Source organism: Theropithecus gelada, chromosome 20, assembly GCF_003255815.1.
Source record: "Theropithecus gelada isolate Dixy chromosome 20, Tgel_1.0, whole genome shotgun sequence".
Taxonomy (NCBI): Eukaryota; Metazoa; Chordata; class Mammalia; order Primates; family Cercopithecidae; genus Theropithecus; species Theropithecus gelada.
The window spans coordinates 70713164-70733465 of NC_037688.1; the positions used below are offsets into that span (position 1 = coordinate 70713164).

The 20302-nt window shown below is 46.8% G+C and overlaps 2 protein-coding genes across 2 annotated transcripts in view; both read right to left on the reverse strand.

Annotated features, from left to right (window-relative positions):
* The window catches only part of SNX29 (sorting nexin 29), a 585133-nt gene extending 581182 nt beyond the window's left edge, over window positions 1-3951 (reverse strand). Inside the window, exon 1 of the mRNA XM_025369629.1 lies at window positions 3889-3951. Within this exon, the coding sequence (XP_025225414.1) occupies window positions 3889-3895 (7 nt within the window). The 5' untranslated portion in view covers window positions 3896-3951. The remainder of the gene's footprint in view (window positions 1-3888) is intronic.
* A 9621-nt stretch (window positions 3952-13572) lies between these two features.
* Window positions 13573-16513, reverse strand: TNFRSF17 (TNF receptor superfamily member 17). The gene is made up of 3 exons (XM_025371030.1): window positions 16172-16513; window positions 15290-15436; window positions 13573-14069 (listed from the first exon to the last, which is right to left on the reverse strand). The coding sequence occupies exons 1-3, from the start codon at window positions 16296-16298 to the stop codon at window positions 13792-13794; spliced, it is 552 nt and encodes a 183-aa protein (XP_025226815.1). The 5' UTR covers window positions 16299-16513; the 3' UTR covers window positions 13573-13791.
* Window positions 16514-20302: the final 3789 nt, after the last annotated feature.

Sequence of the window (20302 nt, forward strand, 5' to 3'; positions counted from 1 at the left end):
AATGTCTATTATTAAAAAGACTATTGGGGAAGGTGTGGAGAAACAGAACCCTCATATGCTGCTGGTGAGAATTTAAAATGGTGCAGCCACTTTGAAAACCAGTCTGACACAGTTCTTCAAATGGTTAACCACAGTTACTATATGACCCTGCAATTCCACTCTTCCACACATGCCCAAGAGAAATGAAGAGACTTGCCCCCGCAAACACTTGTGTGTGAATGTTCATAGCAGCATTATTCAAAACAGCTAAAAAGTAGAAACAACTCAAATGCCCATTTTTGATGCATGAATAAACAAAATGTATGATACCCACATAAAGGAATATAATTTGGCCACAAAAAGGAATGAAGTACAGATATATGCTATAACATGGTTTAACCTCAGGAAAATTATACCAAGTGAAAAAAGCCAGATACGAGAGGGCACATATTGTATGATTTCATTTATATGAAATACCCACAATGGGCACATCCAGAGACAGAAAGTAGATGAGTGGTTCCCAGGGACTGAGGGGAGGGGGAAAGATGAATGACTGCTAATGGGTACAAAGTTTCTTTCTGAGGTAATTAAAATGTTGTGAAATTAACTATGGTGATATTTGCACGGTTCTGAAAATACCAAAAAATAAAAAATAAAAATAAAATAAAAAGGAGGTGAGGGAGAGACCTAAAAGATTTAAAAGACAAACCAATGTGCACTGTTTAAACCTTACTTAGATTCTGAGGTTTTAAAATACACTATATTAGAAAATGTTAAGGCCGGGGCGCAGTAGCTCATGCCTGTAATCCCAGCACTTTGCAGGTCTGAGGCAGGTGGATCACATGAAGCCAGGAGTTCGAGAGTGGATCACATGAAGCCAGGAGTTCGAGACCAGCCTGGCCAACAGGGCGAAACTCCACCTCTACTAAAAATACAAAAATCAGCCGGGCATGGTGGTGCACATCTGTAGTCCCAGCTACTCAGGAGCCTGAGGCAGGAGAATTGCTCAAACCCAGGAGATGAAGGTTGCAGTAAGCTAAGATCGTGCCACTGCACTCCAGCCTGGGTGACAGAGCATGACTCCGTCTCTAAAACATAAATTAATTAAATAAATAAATAAATAAATAAATAAATCATTATAAGTGAGGGACAGAAGAAAGAGGAAATATTTCCGTGCCACTTTATTTTATCATGTACCAGTTATCAACCCCAGAAGTGGGGAAACCCACTTTCAACTGCATTCTCAAGAAACAATTAAAATATACGGCTGGACTTCCCCTAACATCTTCACAGACCACTTTTTCTGCCTCAATTACAATGTTTCCAAAGGAAGGTTTTCATCCTTAATGCTTTTTCCTAAAAAGTCATTTGTTGGTTTCCTTTTCTAATTTGTTTGGCTTTAGATATAATTTTTTTTTTTTTTTTTTTTTTTTTTTGAGACTGAGTCCCACTCTATTGCGCAGGCTGGAGTGCAGTGACATGATCATGGCTCACTGCAACCTCCACCTCCTGGGTTCAAGGGATTCTCATCCCTCAGCCTCCCGAGTAGCCGGGATTATAGGCACCTGCCATTATGCCCTGTTAATTTTTGTATTTTGAGTAGACACAAGGTTTCACCATGTTGGCCAGGCTGGTCTCGAACTCCTGACCTCAAGTGACCCGCCTGCATCTGCCTCCCAAAGTGCTGAGATTACAGGTGTGAGCCATCATGTCCAGCAGACGTAATGATTTTTTATTTTAAAATTTGCTGAGTTTTTTTTTTTTTTTTTTTTTTTTTTTAAAGACAAAGTCTTGCTCTGTCGCCCAGGCTGGAGTGCAGTGGCTTGATCTTGGCTCACTGCAACCTCTGGCACCCGGGTTTAAGCGATTCTCCTGCCTCAGCCTCCGAAGTAGCTGGGATTACAGACGCACACCACCAGAGTTTTCATATTATTTCTCCTTGAAAGATAAACTGACCAATTTCTATTGGCTTATCAATTTCATTTTCTCTTGTGCTAAAAGTAGAATGAAAGGGGTCCAGAAATGTGAGCTTGTGGCAAAGACTCCTTGGTCACATTAAAAGGAAAAGATTTTCAGAGAGTGCCTAGTCCAAGCCCAAATGAGAGTTATGTCTCTCATAACTAGGCAAAAACAATCCCACTCCTACCCCACATGAGCCCTTACAGAAACAATAGGAGACAGCTCTGAGATTCGGACAGTGCACCTCGTGATACACACAGTACCAGTCACTTTACCTGATGAATGTTACTCAGTCATTACAAGTCTAGGAGATGGGTACTACTACGTATTTTGCTGGGACTCCCAGAATGGTCAAGTAACTTACTCTTAAATCACACAGCTTTATATGGCAGGGCCAAGATTTGAACCCAGGAAGTCTGGCTTCAGGACCTGCACTTATACCAACCTACCTCACTTCCTGATGGAAGCCAGCTCATAACGTCTTTATTGTGGTATTACTAATATTCACAAATCAGAAACCATACTTAGGCTTAAAATCATTTGATTTGGCAACCAAAGGTGGATTATCTCCCAGGAAACTCCCCCTCACCAGCCCCCTCATTATTAGCACTGTCCATTTCACAAATCTTGCCTTTGAATAACAAACACAAAAGGCACATCACTTGTTTAAACAAACAAACAAACAACAAAAAAGATCCACAGAGATAACTTTAAAAGTTAACATTGAAGACAGCGGTATCCCTCGGCCTTGCCCCTCGCTCAACCTCCAGAAATGCCTGCGTGGAAGACAACGGCCAGGAGGGCTGGATGCAGGGATTCCTCAGAAACAATTCCACCGTGAGGGAGAAACAGGCACTAGGAGGATAGGCGGGGCTTCCTAAATAAATCCAGATCCCAGAGTGGCTGGACAGACAGTCAGGGGAGAGCTGAGAGGCTTCCCTGAGTCACTCCCATCTCCACATACAACACCCAGGAATGACTTAGCACCACAACACCAATAAGACTCCTCAGAGGAAAGGAGGGTAGAGTCAAGGGACTAAACTTCAGAAAACATTGAGGATGAGCTGTCCACACCCACCTCCCTCTCACTTCCAGCATCCCCACCAATACCACCCCCTCGATGGTGAGAGGAAGAAGTTTGCACTGGGAAGAGCAAGGACGAAGTGACGGTCCCCAGATGAGCTGGGCACGGGACAAGAAGGGAAGGGCTGCAGGACAAGGCAAGAGAGATCTTAAAAGATAATGATGAGCCAGGATAAGACATGGAAAAGGATGGAATATGCAAGGATCATCGAAATGTAAAAGCCAGGACCCGACAGGGAAGCTGAGTGGGTAACCGGGAAGAACTGGTGATGGGAAGAGCAAAGCACTGGGAACACGGGTGGGAGGGATGAGAGGGATGGGGAAGACAAAGGGGTTGGAGAAGTGAGCTCCTCTGGGGATCAGGAGCTCCTGGGACACGGGGATAGTGGGGTCAGCAAACTAAGTGTCCAAAAAGACTCTGCCTGTATGGAAACCGCAGGCACTGGAGACCAGGGGCCTGGGTAGCGGGGATGACTGGGGATGGAGGCCCGGGAACTGCAGCTGGGACGCAGCAGGTCTAGGAGTCAGGAGAGACTGAGACCTGGGAGGTCTCAGAACTGGGGGTCTGGACACTAGGCAAAGGGGTCGCAGGACTGGGACGACTGGGGACAGCGGTTTAGGAGCTGGTTTTTATGGATGGACAAGAGTCAGGAGACCAGGAGTGCCCGGCGACGGGAGATCAGAGACCCGCAGGTGAGCAGGGGCCAGGAGCCGGGAGTCCTGGGAACCAGGGGTCTGGAAAAGGGAGCGACTGGGCGGGGGTCTGCGAGGGAGTGGGGCGCGAGGACCCAGGGACCGGAGTGTGCAGCTGCAGCGGCGGGAGCCGGGGCGGCCAGGGCGGGTGACAGCGGCGGGGTCGCCACTCACCGCTCATGATGCCGCTCCCCGGGCCGGTGCCTGCGCCGCGCCGCCGCCGCTGCCGCCTCTGCGGCCGCCGAGCTCCAGACAGGCCGGGAGACAGGAGCCCCGCCCCAGCCGCCCCGCCCCGGAAGCAGAGCCTGACCGCCGACAAGGCCCCGCCCGCCGACCCGGAACGTAAACACCGGCGCAGGTCCAGGTTGCGGGACCTGGTGTGAAGAGCGGTGCAGAGGCGACGCGGGCTGGGGACTCCCGGTGGACCCGAGACCCCGCGAGGAGGTGTCACTGTCCCCAAGTCCCCAAGACGCCTCTCCTGCCCTCCTGAGGTTCCCACTCCTGTCGGGGCAACAGATAGAGAAGAAAGCCACGAGTGGTGGGCGACTTTGTCCCAGAGAGGGATACGAGCAGGAAAGGAAATAAAAAGAGAGTAACGGGACAAAGCGTGATCACAGGCACATGGGCAATCCCGGAGGGCCTCTCTAAGGAGACGACTTTTGAGGTCAGACCTGGGTGATGAGACGAAACCAGCCTGGGAAGATCCCCAGGGACAGCGTTCCATAAGGAGGTGCAATTGCCAGGCCCCTGCCTGGAGGAGTTGACCGGAGCGAGGGGATGAGTGAGAAAATAGGCCTGGTGCGGTGGCTCACGCCTGTAATCCCAACACTTTGGGAGGCCGAGGCGGGCGGATCACCTGAGTCCAGGAGTTCGAGAGGGTGAGTGAGAAAAGGGTGGTGAGAGGGAGGAAATTGAAGAGGTGGAGGGAGGGCCTTGCAGGCCAGAGGAAGGAGTTTGGGGTTTTCTGCCTAACTCTAGGAAGGTCGGGGAATAGGAGGCTATTGCAAAAAAGGAAGCAGAGACCGAGCGCTGTGGCTCACATCTGTAATCTCAGCAGTTGGGAGGGCCGAGGCGGGCGGATCGCTTGAGGCCAGGAGTTCGAGAGCAGCCTGGGCAACATAGCGAGAAGCCGTTCTCTAAAAAAAAAAGAAAAAAGAAAAAAAAAGGATTCGAACAGAGGAGTGACACGATCTGAATTAGATTTTAAGATATGGCCCCGGCCGGGCGTGGTATCTCACGCCTGTAATCCCAGCACTTTGGGAGGCCGAGGCGGGCGGATCACAAGGTCGGGAGATCGAGACCATCCTGGCTAACACGGTGAAACCCCATCTCTACTAAAAATACAAAAAATTGGCCGGGCGTGGTGGCGGGCGCCTGTGGTCCCAGCTACTCGAGAGGCTGAGGCACGAGAATGGCGTGAACCCGGGAGGCGGAGCTTTCAGTGAGTGGAGAACGCCCCACTGAAAAACAAAAAAGAAAAAGATATGGCTCCTAGGCCGGACGCGGTGACTCATGCCTGTAATCCCAACACTTTGGGAGGCCAAAGTGGATGAATCTCCTGAGATCAGAAGTTCGAGACCAGCCTGGCCAACATAGTGAAATCCCATCTCTACTAAAAATATAAAAATTAGCCAGGCCATGGTGGCGTGCTCCTGTAGTCCCAGCTACTGGGGAGGCTGAAACAGGAGAATTGCTTGAACCCGGGAGGCAGAGGTTGCACTGAGCCGAGATCCTGCCACCACACTTTAGCCTGGGTAACAGAGAGAGACTCCCTCTCAAAAAAAAAAAAAAAAGAAGATATGGCTCTTCCTGGGATGAGAATGAATTATAATGGGGGCAGGGTGGAGAAAGAGCAGCTGGTTAAGGAGTTACTGCAGTTGTCCAGGCAAGACATGGTGCCTAGCTGCAATGGTGGCAGTGGAGATGGAAAAGGTGATGGATTGAGTGTGAACACAAGTGTTAAACATTCACAAAAATTTTTTTTTTTTTTTTTTTTGAGAAAGAGTATTGCTATGTTGCCCTGGCTGGAATGCAGTGGTGCGATCTCGGCTCACTGCAAACTCCGCCTCCCAGTTTCAGGTGATTCTCCTGCCTCAGCCTCCCAAGTAGCTGGGACTACTGGCACCTGCCACCATGCCCAGCTAATTTTTTGTATTTTTTTAGTAGAGAGGGGGTTTCAACGTGTTAGCCAGAATGGTCTCCATCTCCTGACCTCGTGATCCACCCACCTCGGCCTCCCAAAGTGCTGGGATTACAAGCATGAGCCACCCCGCCTGGCACATTTTTATGAAGTCCAGGTTTTGTCCCATTTTACAGATGGGGGGACTGAAGGAGTATTTTCCCAACTTGTTTTGCCCACACCCAGAGTGAAGAAATGTATTTTATATCACAACCCTGTACACATAAGCATACATTTAAGGAGATGTTTTAAAAAACAATTCTGTAGGTAATATATTCTCCTCTACTTTCTATCTTTTTTTCTCTAATGCTGAAGGAGACTTACTCGATTGATCCATAATAAGTCTCGATTGATCCATAATGACACAATCTCGGCTCACTGCAACCTCCGCTTCCTAGGTTCTAACGATTCTCCTGCCTCAGCCACCCAAGTAGCTGGGATTACAGGTGTGGCACCACCATGCATGCTAACTTTTGTATTTTGTGTTTTTAGTAAAGATGGGGTTTCAACATGTTGGCCAGCCGTGAACTCCTGACCTGAGGTAATCAACCCTCCTCGGCCTCCCAAAGTGCTGGGATTGCAGGCATGAGTCACCAAGCCCAGTCTGCAGCATTTTCTATAATAATGGAAAAGTGGCGTTGGGGCTTAGACACCAGTACCTGAAAATATGGCATTTTGACATGCTGGACTGAAGAAGCATCATAGTCTCTCTGGCCTCGCCCATACACAGCAAATCTCCCAAAGCCAGGATGAAGTTCCTTCATCTGCCTAAAACTTGGGACCCACCAAAAATAACAATTTTCCCCCTCCTTGTAAAACTAAGAATGTAACCACACCTGAACAAATCCTTTCGCAAAATAAAGACAGTCTCAGAATCATTCAAAATCTTTTTTTTTTTTTTTTTTTTTGAGACGGAGTCTCGCTCTGTCGCCCAGGTTGGAGTGCAGTGGCGCGATCTCGGCTTCCTGCAAGCTCTGCCTCCGGGATTCACACCATTCTCCTGCCTCAGCCTGCCGAGTAGCAGGGACTACAGGCGCCCGCCACTATGCCCGGCTAATTTTTTGTATTTTTAGTAGAAACAGGGTTTCACCGTGTTAGCCAGGATGGTCTTGATCTCCTGACCTCATGATCCACCGCCTCAGCCTCCCAAAGTGCTAGGATTACAGGCGTGAGCCACAGCACCCAGCCTTTCAGCAACTTTCAAAGGGCTAAGAGGAAGTTTTTCCCTTGGCCCCTACAGTGGAAAGAACCAAAGCTCAGCTATGGAAGGATAGCTAAGCAAATCATGTCTGTAAACCAAAAATAAAATTCTAAGCCCCCCAGTCATCTGAATGGAGCCCTCCTCTTGGCCAAGGGCATTCCAAAGGCAACCTGAAAAACTAGTTCAGACCATTATGGGAAATGGGAGGCAGACATGCCTCATGATAGACTCCTCCCTTTTAGAATTACTGATAGAATAGAGTCTTTTTTTTTTTTTTTAGACTGAGTTTCACTCTTGTTGCCCAGCCTGGAGTGCAATGGCGCGATCTCGGCTCACTGCAACTTCCGCTTCCCAGGTTCAAGCAAGTCTCCTGCCTCAGCCTCCTGAGTATCTGGGATTACAGGCATGCCCCACCACGCCCGATTAATTTTATATTTTTAGTAGAGACAGGATTTCTCCATGTTGGCCAGACTGGTCTTGAACTCTTGACCTCAGGTGATCCACCCACCTTGGCCTCCCAAAGTGCTGGGATTACAGGCATCAGCCTCCGTGCCAGCTATTTTTTTTTTTTTTTTTTTTTTTGAGATCGAGTCTCGCTCTGTTGCCAACCTAGAATGCACTGACGCCATCTCAGCTCACAGCAACCTCCACCTCCTGGTTTCAAGCGATTCTTCTGCCTCAGCCTCCTGAGTAGCTGGGATTACAGGCGCCCGCCACCGCGCCCAGCTAATTTTAGTAGAGATGGGGTTTCACCGTGTTGGCCAGGATGGGCTCAATCTCTTAACCCGGTGATCCGCCCGCCTCAGCCTCCCAAAGTGCTGAGATTACAGGCATAAGCCACTATGCCTAGCATTTTTTTTTTTTTTTTAAAGATGCAGTCTCGCTGTGTTACCCAGGCTGGAGTGCAGTGGTGTGATCTCAGCTCGCTGCAACCTCTGCCTCCCGGGTTCAAGTGATTCTTGTGCCTCAGACTCCAAAGTAGCTGGAATTACAGGCACATGCCACCAAGCCCTGGCTAATTACTGTATTTTCAGTAGAGACGGAGTTTCCCCATATTGTTCAGGCTGGTTTCAAACTCTTGAGCTTATGATCCACCCGCCTCGGCCTCCCAAAGTGCTGGAATTATGGGTGTGAGCCAGGGTGCCTAGCCCAGTAGAGACTCTTTAAGTCTGGTAAGAAACATTTACAATCTGTTTTCTGAAGCCTGACACCTGGAGGCTTCATCTGCATGACAGAACCATGGTCTCCACAATCCCTTATGTTAACCCAGAAATCTTTTTTTTTTTTTTTTTTTTTTTTTGAGACAGTCTCACACTGTCACCTGGGCTGTGGGGCTGTGGAGTGCAATAGCGTGATCTCAGCTCACTGCAACCTCTGTCTCCCAGGTTCAAGCGATTCTCCTGCCTCAGCCTCCCGAGTAGCTGAGATTACAGGTGCCTGCCACCACGCCTGGCTAATTTTTTGTATTTTTAGTGGGGACGGGGTTTCATTGTGTTGGCGATGCTGGTCTCGAACTCCTGGCCTCGTGATCCGCCCACCTCAGCCTCCCAAAGTGCTGGGATTACAGGCATAAGCCACCATGCCTGGCTGATTCTAAATCTTTAAACAATAACTTAACTCTTTCAACCAGTTGCCAATCAGAAAATCTTTGAATCTAGGCCAGGAGCACGGTAGCTCGCGCCTGTAATCCCAGCACTTTGCGAGGCTGAAGCAAGCGGATCACTTGAGGTCAGGAGTTCGAGACCAGCCTGGCCAACATGGCAAAACCCCAAAGACCAGCCCAAAAATTAGTTGGGCGTGGTGCCGCACTGCTGTAATCCTAGCTACTTGAGAGGCTGAGGCAGGAGGATTGCTTGAACCTGGGAGGCAGAGGTTGCAGTGAGCCAAGATTGCGCCACTGCACTCCAGTCTGGGTAACAGAGCAAGACTCTGTCTAAAAAAATAAAAAAGAAGGAAAATCTTTGAATCTACCTATGACTTGAACCACCCCCACCACCACCCCACTACCCCATACCTGCTTCTGGTTGGCCTGCCTTTCTGGACCAAAGCGTTGTACATTTTATACATACTGATTGATGCTTTTTGTCTCCCTAAAATGTATAAAACCAAGCTGTGGCCCAACCACCCAGTGCATGTGTTCTCAGAATCTCCTCAGGGCTATGTCCTGGCCGTTGGTCACGCATATTTGGTTCAGAATAAATCTCTTCACATATTTTAGAGTTTGACCCTTTTCTTTAACATGACTGACCTAGCACACAATGATGTAGCAGATGAAAATGCTGGTTTTAGGCCAGGCATAGTGGCTCATGTGTGATCCCAGCACTTTGGGAGGCCAAGGTGGGAGGATCGCTTGAGCCCAGGAGTTCAAGACCAGCCTTGGCAATATAGCCAAACTCCGTCTGTACTAAAAAAATAGAAAAAATTAGCCAAGTGTGATGATATATGCCTGTAGTTCCAGCTACACAGGAGCCTGAGGTGGGAGGATCATCTGAGCCCCAGACGTCGAGGCTGCAGTGAGCCAAGATCATGCCACTGCACTCCAACCTGGGCATTGGAGTGAGACCCTATCTCAAAAAAAAAAAAAAAAAAAAAATGAACAAGAAAACGCTGACTTTAGGCCAGGCACGGTAGCTCATGCCTGTAATCCCAGCACTTTGGGAGGCCGAGGCAGGTGGGTCATGAGGTCAGGAGTTGAAGACCACCGTGGCCAACAGAGTGAAACCCAATCTATACTAAAAATACAAAAATTAGCCGCGCGTGGTGACGGGCGCCTGTAATCCCAGCTACTTGGGAGGCTGAGGCAGGAGAATCATTTGAAACTGTAAGGTGGAGGTTACAGTGAGCCAAGATCGCACCACTGCACTCTAACCTGGGCAACAAGAGCAAAACTCTGTCTCAAAAGAGAGAAAAAAAAATGCTGATTTTACATAGCGGAAGGCCAGGTGCGATGGCCCACACCTATAGTTCTAGCGCTTTGGGAGGCCAAAGTGGGTGGATCACCTGAGGTCAGGAGTCCGAGACCAGCCTGACCAATATGGTGAAACCCCGTCTGTACTAAAAATACAAAAACTAGCCGGGCATGGTGGCATGCGAATGTAGTCCCAGCTGCTCAGGAGGCCGAGAGAGGAGAATTGCTTGAACCCAGAAAGCAGAGGTTGCAGTGAGCTCAGATAGTGCCACTGTGTTCCAGCATGGGCAACAGAGTGAGACTTCATCTCAAAAATAAATAAAGACTGGAAATGTGGCCGGGCACGGTGGCTCAAGCCTGTAATCCCAGCACTTTGGGAGGCCGAGACGGGCGGATCACGAGGTCAGGAGATCGAGACCATCCTGGCTAACACAGTGAAACCCCGTCTCTACTAAAAAATACAAAAAACTAGCCAGGCGAGGTGGCGGGCGCCTGTAGTCCCAGCTACTCGGGAGGCTGAGGCAGGAGAATGGTGTAAACCCGGGAGGCGGAGCTTGCTGTGAGCTGAGATCCGGCCACTGCACTCCAGCCTGGGCGACAGAGCGAGACTCCATCTCAAAAAAAAAAAAAAAAGAGACTGGAAATGTGAGACAAGACAGATTTTCACAATGTTGGTCAGGCTGGTCTCCAACTCCTGACCTCAGGTGATCTGCCTGTCTCGGCCTCCCAAAGTGCTGGGATTACAGGCATGAGCCACCACACCCGGCCATACCCAGGAGTTTTTGTGTTCTTAAAATGAGTTAGTATAAGGCAGGTGTGGTGGCGGGCACCTGTAATCCCAGCTACTTGGGAGGCTGAGATAGGAGAATCTTGAACCCAGGAGGTGGAGGTTGCAGTGAGCCGAGATCACACCAGCGCAGTCCAGCCTGGGCAACAGAGCGAGACTCCATCTCAAAAAAATAAAATAAAATGAGTTAGTACAGGTAAGGCACTTACAACAGAGTTCAAGACCACCCTGGCCAACAGAGTGAAACCCCATCTATACTAAAAATACAAAAATATAGCCGGGCATGGTGGCAGGCGCCTGTAATCCCAGCCTGTAGAGTACACATTTAATTGTGTAATTATAGTAATGCCTGATGCTTTCATTAAGCTGGAAGCTCACAAGGCCAAAAACTACCTGTGCACTGCACACTGAATTTGTCTGGTTGATTCTAGGCTTCTCCTGTTTGCAGAAGTACATAGGATAAGTTAGCTTTCCGTTAACAATAAAGAGAAAAGGCCAGGCACGGTGGCTTGTGCCTATAGTCCCAGCACTTTGAGAAAATTAGCGTTTTCTTATTCTTTTTTTTTTTTTTTTTTTGAGATAGGGTCTCACTCCATTGCCCAGGCTGGAATGCAGTGGCATGATCTTGGCTCACTGCAGCCTCTACCTCTGGGGCTCAGGTGATCCTGCCACCTCAGGCTCCTGTGTAGCTGGAACTACAGGCACATAAATAAGACTATATAAGGGTGAAATATGATTATTATAGCACACTCACATTTTGGGCTGAAAACAGTATCTCGTGCACCATTAACACAGTTTGCGATTACACATTTAGTTGTGTAATTATAGTAATGCCTGATGCTTTCATTAGGCTGGAAGCTCACAAGGCCAAGAACTACCTGTGCACTGCACACTGAATTTGTCTGGTTGATTCTAGGCTTCTCCTGTTTGCAGAAGTACATAGGATAAGTTAGCTTTCCGTTAACAATAAAGAGAAAAGGCCAAGCACAGTGGCTCACACCTGTAGTCCCAGCACTTTGAGTGGCCAAGACAGGTGGATCATGAGATCAGGAGTTCAAGACCAACCTGACCAAGATGGTGAAACCCCATCTCTACTAAAAATACAAAAATTAGCTAGGCATAGTGGCGGGCACCTGTAATCCCAGCTACTCAGGAGGCTGAGACAGAGAATTGCTTGAACCCTGGAGGCAGAGGTTGCAGTGAGCTGAGATCACACCACTGCACTCCAGTCTCAGTGACAGAGCGAGACTCTGTCTCAAAAAATAAATAAATAAAATTTAAAAATAAATAGAAAAATCCGATCTTTCCTGAAATGAGTATATGGGAGAGAAGCGCCCTAGCCATGGAAGCATGTGACTGGGGCTGGCCGCGATGGCTCACGCCGGTAATCCCATTACTTTGGGAGGCCAAGGCAGGTGGATCACCTGAAGTCACGTGTTCAAGACCAGCCTGACCAACATGGTGAAACCCCATGTCTACTAAAAGTACAAAAATCGGCTGGGCGCGGTGGCTCAAGCCTGTAATCCCAGCACTTTGGGAGGCCGAGACGGGTGGATCACGAGGTCAGGAGATCGAGACCATCCTGGCTAACATGGTGAAACCCCGTCTCTACTAAAAAATACAAAAAACTAGCTGGGCGATGTGGCGGACGCCTGTAGTCCCAGCTACTCGGGAGGCTGAGGCAGGAGAATGGCATGAACCCGGGAGGCGGAGCTTGCAGTGAGCTGAGATCCGGCCACTGCACTCCAGCCTGGGCGACAGAGCAAGACTTCGTCTCAAAAAAAAAAAAAAAAAAAAAAGTACAAAAATCAGCAGGGCATGTTGCCACGTGCCTGTAATCCCAGCTACTCGGGAGGCTGAGGCAGGAGAATCGCTTGAATGTGCAAGGTAGAGGTTGTGGTGAGCTGTGGTCACACCACTGCACTCCAACCTGGGCAACAGAGCAGGACTCTGTCTCAAAAAAAAAAAAGAAAGGAAAGAAAGAAATTTGTTACTGAGATCTACAGAATGCTGTACTTTTTTTTTTTTTCAGTAAGTCAAGCGTTTAGAGGACTCTAGTGAGAAGAATGTCATGTCAGCATGTTCAAGGTGATGAGCATCAGCTAGGATGATCAAGGTTGTTTGCAACAACCTCAGTGGAGAGTGGATAGTGTGGAGAAGGTCTGTGTTAAATGCTACACAGATAACACCATTGAGGACCTTAAGAAGCCCTAGTCTGGGCTGTAACAAGAACAGTCCTTTCAGAACAAGACTCCTGAATAAGTGGTATACAATTTTTAAGGACCACATATATTTGGGGCACTATGAAATCCAGCAGAAGATGAAACTGGAGGGTTTTTTTGTTTGTTTGTTTGGTTTGTTTTGTTTTGTTTTGAGACAGAGTCTCGCTCTGTCGCCCAGGCTGGAGTGCAGGGGCGCTATCTCAGTTCATTGCAACCTCCACCTTCCAGGTTCAACCAATTCTCCTGCCTCAGCCTCCCGAGTAGCTGGGATTACAGGCACCTACCACCATGCCCAGCTAATTTTTGTATTTTTAGTAGAGATAGGGTTTCACCATGTTGGCCAGGCTGGTCTCGAATTCCTAATCTCAGGTAATCTGCTTGCCTCAGCCTTTCAAAGTGCTGGGATTACAGGCGTGAGCCACCACGCCTGGCCAAAACTGGAACTTTATTATCAATAGATTAGAATTCTCTCCCCCTGTCCCACCTTTCTCTCCCACCCTCACCCCCCACACTGGTATACATGCTTGTCTTTTAAAATTCACGTTAATAAAAACTTAGATGTCAGGAAAAAAAAAAAGTTTAATCATGAAACCAGGGAAGTTTCTACCATTAAGCTCCCGACAGTAACCTAGAGAAATATATCTAACATAAAGAGTTTCCATGGTTAGACAAAAAGCTATATCAGCAACTGAAAAATATAGTCATCCTAAAGAGATCTGATACATCATCTATTCCAACAAAAGATTTTTAAAGTGGCACTGCAGGAGTTGAAATGGTTAATTACCTAGCAGAAATTGATTTCTCTATCTCCGTAACACTCAAAGCAGCTGGCAGGCTATTGCAATAGTCATTCGTTTTCGTGGTGACGAGAATGGTTGCACCTTCCTCCATGGCTGGGAGTGGAAAGCAATGGTCAGAATCGACCTTTGGTTTATTCTTGATGCAGTCTTCACAGGTGCATTCTTCCACCGTGTACTCCAGGCCTCTTGGAAGAACAATTTCATCACCAGTCCTGCCCTTTTCCAGGTCAATGTTAGCCATGCCCAGGAGACCTGATCCTGATTATGCAGAAACAGAAACATTAACCTAAACTTGACAGAGTGTGTGGTCATGAGAGTCTTACCAGTACACATCGGGACTCAAAGCAATGTGAGAGAGATTTTTTCATTTTTTAGATATGGGGTCTTACTATGTTGCCAGGCTACATTCAAATTCCTGGGCTCAAGCAATCCTCCCACGTTTGCCTCCAGAGTAGTTGGGACTACAGCTCCATGCCACCACACCCAGCTTGAAACAGATCTTTTCAGTAAAAAAGAATGAGTATGTACTGGGCACGGTGGCTCACATCTGTAATCCCAGCACTTTGGGAAGCCGAGGAGGGCAGATCACTTGTGTTCAGGAACTTGAGACCATCCTGGCCAACATGATGAAACCCTGTCTCTACCAAAAAGTACAAAAATTAGTCGGACGTGGTGGCACATGCCTATAGTCCCAGTTACTCAGGAGGCTGAGGTGGGAGAATCGTTTGAACCCAAGAGGCAGAGGTTGTAGTGAGTTGAGATCATGCCACTGCACTCCAGCATGGGCCACAGAGCGAGACTCCATCTCTAAATAAATAAATACATACATACATAAATAAATGCATACAAAAATAGGGCAGTGGTTGTACATACTAGGGAATCCAATCATGAGCAAAGGTGCTGCAGAAGTATTTTTATCTTAAGAGGCACTTAAGTAGAACATTCATTTTTCTGGGACTAGTTCTCTATTGCTTAAAAAAGATAATTATTTTTTAGATGATTCCTCGAATAATTCAGGAGCAAGTGGTTATTCATTTCTAACATTTTTCAGTAGTAAAGTGTTCACTCAAGCAAACAACACATATTTGTATAATAACATGGCCTTAGATCTTAACAAATATGCTTTTCCTGACAATAGCAGACCTGGCTAGGAGTTTCTGATAATGTGGCATTTAATCGATGTGCTAACTTCAGACAAAGAGACTGATGTTTCCCAAGAAAGCCTTAGTACTTTCAATAGAGTAATTAACAAGGGAAGAATCCTGGGGAAGGCTGACATTGTAGAAAATCTGCCAAGGTGTCAAAATCAGAGTGAAGATGGCTCACCTCTAACAAGCTCGTTTAATATAACTATGCTCTAACACATTCAAAAGGGCTGTAATGAAGTGAAATAGTCAATGCTAAAAAAAGAAAAGGAACTGAAACTCACAATAGCCATCCACTGGAAACAGATTTCAAAGATTCACCATCAAACCAACCTGTGTTTTTAAACTCATCCTTTAATGGTTCAGAGCTCATCTTCCTTAGCAAAAACGTTAGCACGAAAACTGCCAAAGAAATTATCAAGCTCAGTCCCAAACAGGTCCAGAGAATCGCATTCATTCCTTTCACTGAATTGGTCATACCTTTATGAAAAGAATGTCAGAGAGATAATGAGCTGATAACATAATATTCACATCCTTTATTGTTGTTATTTATTTATTTATTTTGAGGTAAAGCCTTGCTCTATTGCCCAGGCTGGAGTGCAGTGGCGCGATCTCAGGTCACTGCAGCCTCTACCTCCTGAGTTCAAGCGATTCTCCTGCCTCAGCCTCCCGAGTAGCTGGAATTACAGACCGCACCCCCACGCCCAGCTAATTTTTGTATTTTTAGTAGAGACGGGGTTTCACCACGTTGGCCAGCCTGGTCTCAAACTCCCGACCTCAGGTGATCCACCCGCCTCAGCCTCCCAAAGTGCTGGGATTACAGGTGTGAGCCACCACACCCGGCTGTCATACTTGATTATTTTGCTAAAATAATCAATTATGGATTATTTTGATAGCAAAATAATCAAGTATGGACTTTTTCCATTCAATCACCTTAATTAATGAACATTGACTTTTAAATTCTAAATATCACTTAACTACAAGAGCTGATATTTTTTTAAAAATCTATGTTGCTAATAGTGCTGAATCATATCGAGTTCAGTTCCAAATAATTACGTTGTTTCTGTAAACGTTAAAATTATTGCCTTGCTTCCTTTCTCTTTTTGATTCAAGAAAACTCACCGTCATGCCCATTATGTTGATTCTCTGAATAAGCAGTCCATAGAGACAGAAGAGTTCACACCAATGAATAATCGTTCAAGCGATATTACTTACTTGCAGTGCAATAACGCTGACATGTTAGAGGAGGAGTACTAGAACATCGAAGTTGACAAGGTTTGCAATCATGCAACAAACTGTCAAAATATTCATTTTGGGAGCACTGCCGAGCCATCTGCAACATGATCACGAAAAGAAAACAAGGGAGCTACAGAAAAAACAGCCTGGAAGGACAAGTAATATCTCCACAAGAATTCCGGAGCAAATGCAGCAAGAGCAGCTAGAATGTCGAGAACTATGAACTTGGCCTGCTTCGTGGGTTCTTACGGGGCCGTCTGTTTCTTCGCGGCAGCTAAGGATTTGAATACCACATCTAATACAAGTTTCTAAGTTTGAGTCGTGGACGGGGTAAGAGACGGGGTGTAAATATCGGGGCAAATCACATCTGAAACAGAAACTGCTATTTATAGAAGAAATTTCTCAGCCAGGTGACAGTTGCAAGATGCAGACAAGCCCACGGCATCAAGCCGTGTTCAGTAACAGTTTCTGGAACATCTGTTAATGAGCTGTACTGTGTGAGAGGCGCCAGGGAGATAGACAAGACAAGGTCTGTGCTGTGCCCCTTAAGATCTTAACATTGAGGCCAGGCGCAGGGACTCACAACAGTAATCCTAAGACTTTGGGAGGCCAAGGCAAAATGATTACTTGAGCCTAGGAGCTCAAAACCAGCCTGGGCAACATGGAAAAACCCTGTCTTTACTAAAACATTTTAAAAATTAGTCGGGTGTGGGCTGGGCGCTGTGGCTCACTCTTGTAATCTCAGCACTTTGGGAGGCCGAGGCGGGTGGATCATTTGACATCAGGAGTTCCAGAATAGCCTGGCCAACGTGGTGAAACCCCGTCTCTACTAAAAATACAAAAATTAGCCACGCATGGTGGCAGGCACCTATAATCCCAGCTACTCAGGTGGCTGAGTCAGGGAGACGTGCTTGAACCCGGGAGGCGGAGGCTGCAGTGAGGATCTATCTTTTTTTGAGATAGAGTCTTTTTTTGAGACTCTATCTCAAAAAAAACAAACTCTACAGGAAGATCAGAGGTGATGCACTAAGGAAGACTCACAATACCACTGACAGAAAAAGAGACATTTAGGGTAAGAGCTCGTGGAAAGAGGGCTGAAGGGAAGATAGGTTTGGGGTATTATAATAATAATGCAATAATCTATGTTCCATTGTTGAAAATTTACAAATACAGATGAGCAGATAAAAAACTATTTTAAAAATCCACAGTCCAAGCATCCACAAGTAATCACTGCTAACACCTAGTGTATCCCAGAAGTTGCAAACAGGCCTGCTGAAGTGATGTCTTTTGTTTCAATGATCCCTGAATTCTAGATAGATAGATTTATATAGTACATTTTTCTGTTTACATAAATGGATTACTTGAATTTGCCTTTTTTTTTTTTTTTTTAAGGCAGGGTCTCACTCTGTCGCCCAGGCTGAGTGCCGTGGCACGATCACAGCTCACTGCAGCCTCCACCTCCTGGGTTCAGGCGATCTTCCCACCCCAGCCTTCCAAGTAGCTGGGACTACAGACATGTGCCAGCATACCTGGTAAGTTTTGTATTTTTTGTAGAGATGGGTTTTTGCCATGTTGCCCAGGTTGATCTCAAACACTTGGGGTCAAGTGATCCACCCACCTCGGCCTCCCAAAGTGCTGGGATTATAGATGTGAGCCACTAAGCCCATCTTGAATTTGCTTTTAACTATACTGAGTGAAATACCCGTATAGAGACGTCCAGAGGTTTGTCAGAAATGCAGGACTCAATTAAAATTTGAGGGAATGACAAAGTCCTAATTCAGTGTAGTGATTATCTCTGGAGTGAGAGGTGGGGAAGAAGGGGAGCACAAAAGAGGCTCCACCTGTGTTTATTATATTTTCTTTATTAAGCTGAATGGTGGAAACATTGATATTTGTTGTTTTCCTTTTGTTGTGTTTTTGTTATTCTTTACACTTTCTTAAGGCCCAAGGAGTGTGCCAAGGAAACCTGCCATCCTTTCTACTTTATTCCATCCTCCAAGCGCCCCATCCTTTAAAAAAGTATTCCTTTTTTTTGTTTGTTTTTTAATGAGCTGAAATTTCACTCTTGTTGCCCAGGCTGGAGTGCAGTGGCACGATCTCGGCTCACTGCAACCTCCACCTCCCAGGTTCAAGTGATTCTCTTGCCTCAGCCTCCTGAGTAGCTGGGATTACAGGCATGTGCCACCACGCCCAGCTAATTTTTCCATTTTTAGTAGAGACAGGGTTTCACCATGTTGGTCAGGCTGGTCTCGAACTCCTGACCTCAGGTGATCCACCCGCCTTGGCCTCCCAAACTGCTGGGATTACAGGCATGAGCCCTCTTGCCTGGCTGATAATTTTTTTTTTTTTTTTTTGAGACGGAGTCTCACTCTGTCGCCAGGCTGGGGTACACTGGATCTGCAACCCCTGCGTCCCTGGTTCAAGCGATTCTCCTGCCTCAGCCTCCCAAGTAGCTGGGATTACAGGCGCACACCACCACAGCCAGCTAACATTTGTATTTTTAGTAGAGACAGGGTTTCACCTTGTTGGCCAGGATGGTCTCGATCTCCTGAGCTCGTGATGTACCCGCCTTGGCCTCCCAAAGTGCTGGAATTACAGGCATGAGCCATCATGCCTAGCCATTGATAATTCTTATTTTTAAAATTAATATTATTAAAAAATAAGTATTCAAACAGTACCAAAGAATTTTTAATAAAAAGTAAGTCTTTTCCTACCCTAGATTTCCTATCTCTTGCCAGAGGCAGTAATTACTATTAGTGTTCTTTCTCTTTTTTTTTTTTTTTTTTTTTTTTTTTTTAAAGATAGAGTCTCACTCCGCCACCCAGGCTGGAGTGTAGCGGCTCTATCTCGGCTTACTGCAAGCTCCGAATCCCGGGTTCACACCATTCTCCTGCCTCAGCCTCCAGAGGAGCTGGGACTATAGGCGCCCACCACCACGTCTGGCTAATTTTGTTTTTGTATTTTTAGTAGAGACAGGGTTTCACCATGTTAGCCAGGATGGTCTCGATCTCCTGACCTCGTGATCCGCCTGCCTCGGCCTCCCAAAGTGCTGGGATTACCGGCATGAGCCACCGCGCCCGGCCTTTTTTTTTTTTTTAAGACAGGGTATTGCTCTGTTGCCCGGGCTGGAGTGCAGTGACACCATCAGGGTTCACTGCAGCCTCCGCCTTCTGGGCTCAAGCCATCCTCCCATCTCAGCTGAGTAGCTAGAACTACGCACATGCCACCATGCCCAGCTAATTTTTGTATTTTTTTTGTAGAGATGAGATTTCATCATGTTGCCCATGTTTTGTAGAGATGAGATTTCATCATGTTGGTCTCGAACTCCTGAGCTCAAGTGATCCTCCTGCCTCAGCCTCCCAAAGTACTGAGATTACAGGTGTAAGCCACAGTGCCCAGTCAAGACTATCAGTCTTCTGCCTTTCCAAATAGAGCCTCTGTTTATGTCTGTCTATTCAGACCCTACCTATTATATTTGTATCCACCCAGGAGGCAGCTAGAGCATATTATACAACTGTTCATACGTTGCTTTTTTTTTTTTTTTTTTTTGAGACAGAGTCTCCCTCTGTCGCTCAGGCTGGAGTGCAGTGGCGAAATTTCGGCTCACTGCAACATCCACCTCCCAGGTTGAAGCCATTCTCTTGCCTCAGCCTCCCTAGTAGCTGGGATTACAGGTGCGTGCCTCCAGGCCTGGCTAGTTTTTGTATTTTTAGTAGAGACGGGGTTTCACTGTATTGGCCAGGCTGGTCTCAAACTCCTGACCTCAAGTGATCCACCCACCTTGGCCTCCCAAAGTGCTGGGATTACAGGTGTGAGCCACTGCGCCTGGCTGCTTTTTGTATTTTTAAAGTAGTACATAATAAATGCTAAAATCATGAAAATAAAATGCAGAAATTTAAACAATACTTTTTTTTTTTTTTTTAATGCAGGACTTGAGCCTAGGAAAGATCTTGAACTTAGATACTGATCAAAACCTCACATTCCTCTGGGGTCCAGGCAGTGAAGTAAGTGGGTGAGGCTGCCTTGGCAGGACAGGGAGAAGCTGAAGCACCTGGCCCAGGAGGCTCCACTCCCTCAGCCTCTGCCAGATAGCTGACCTTTGGAAGACAG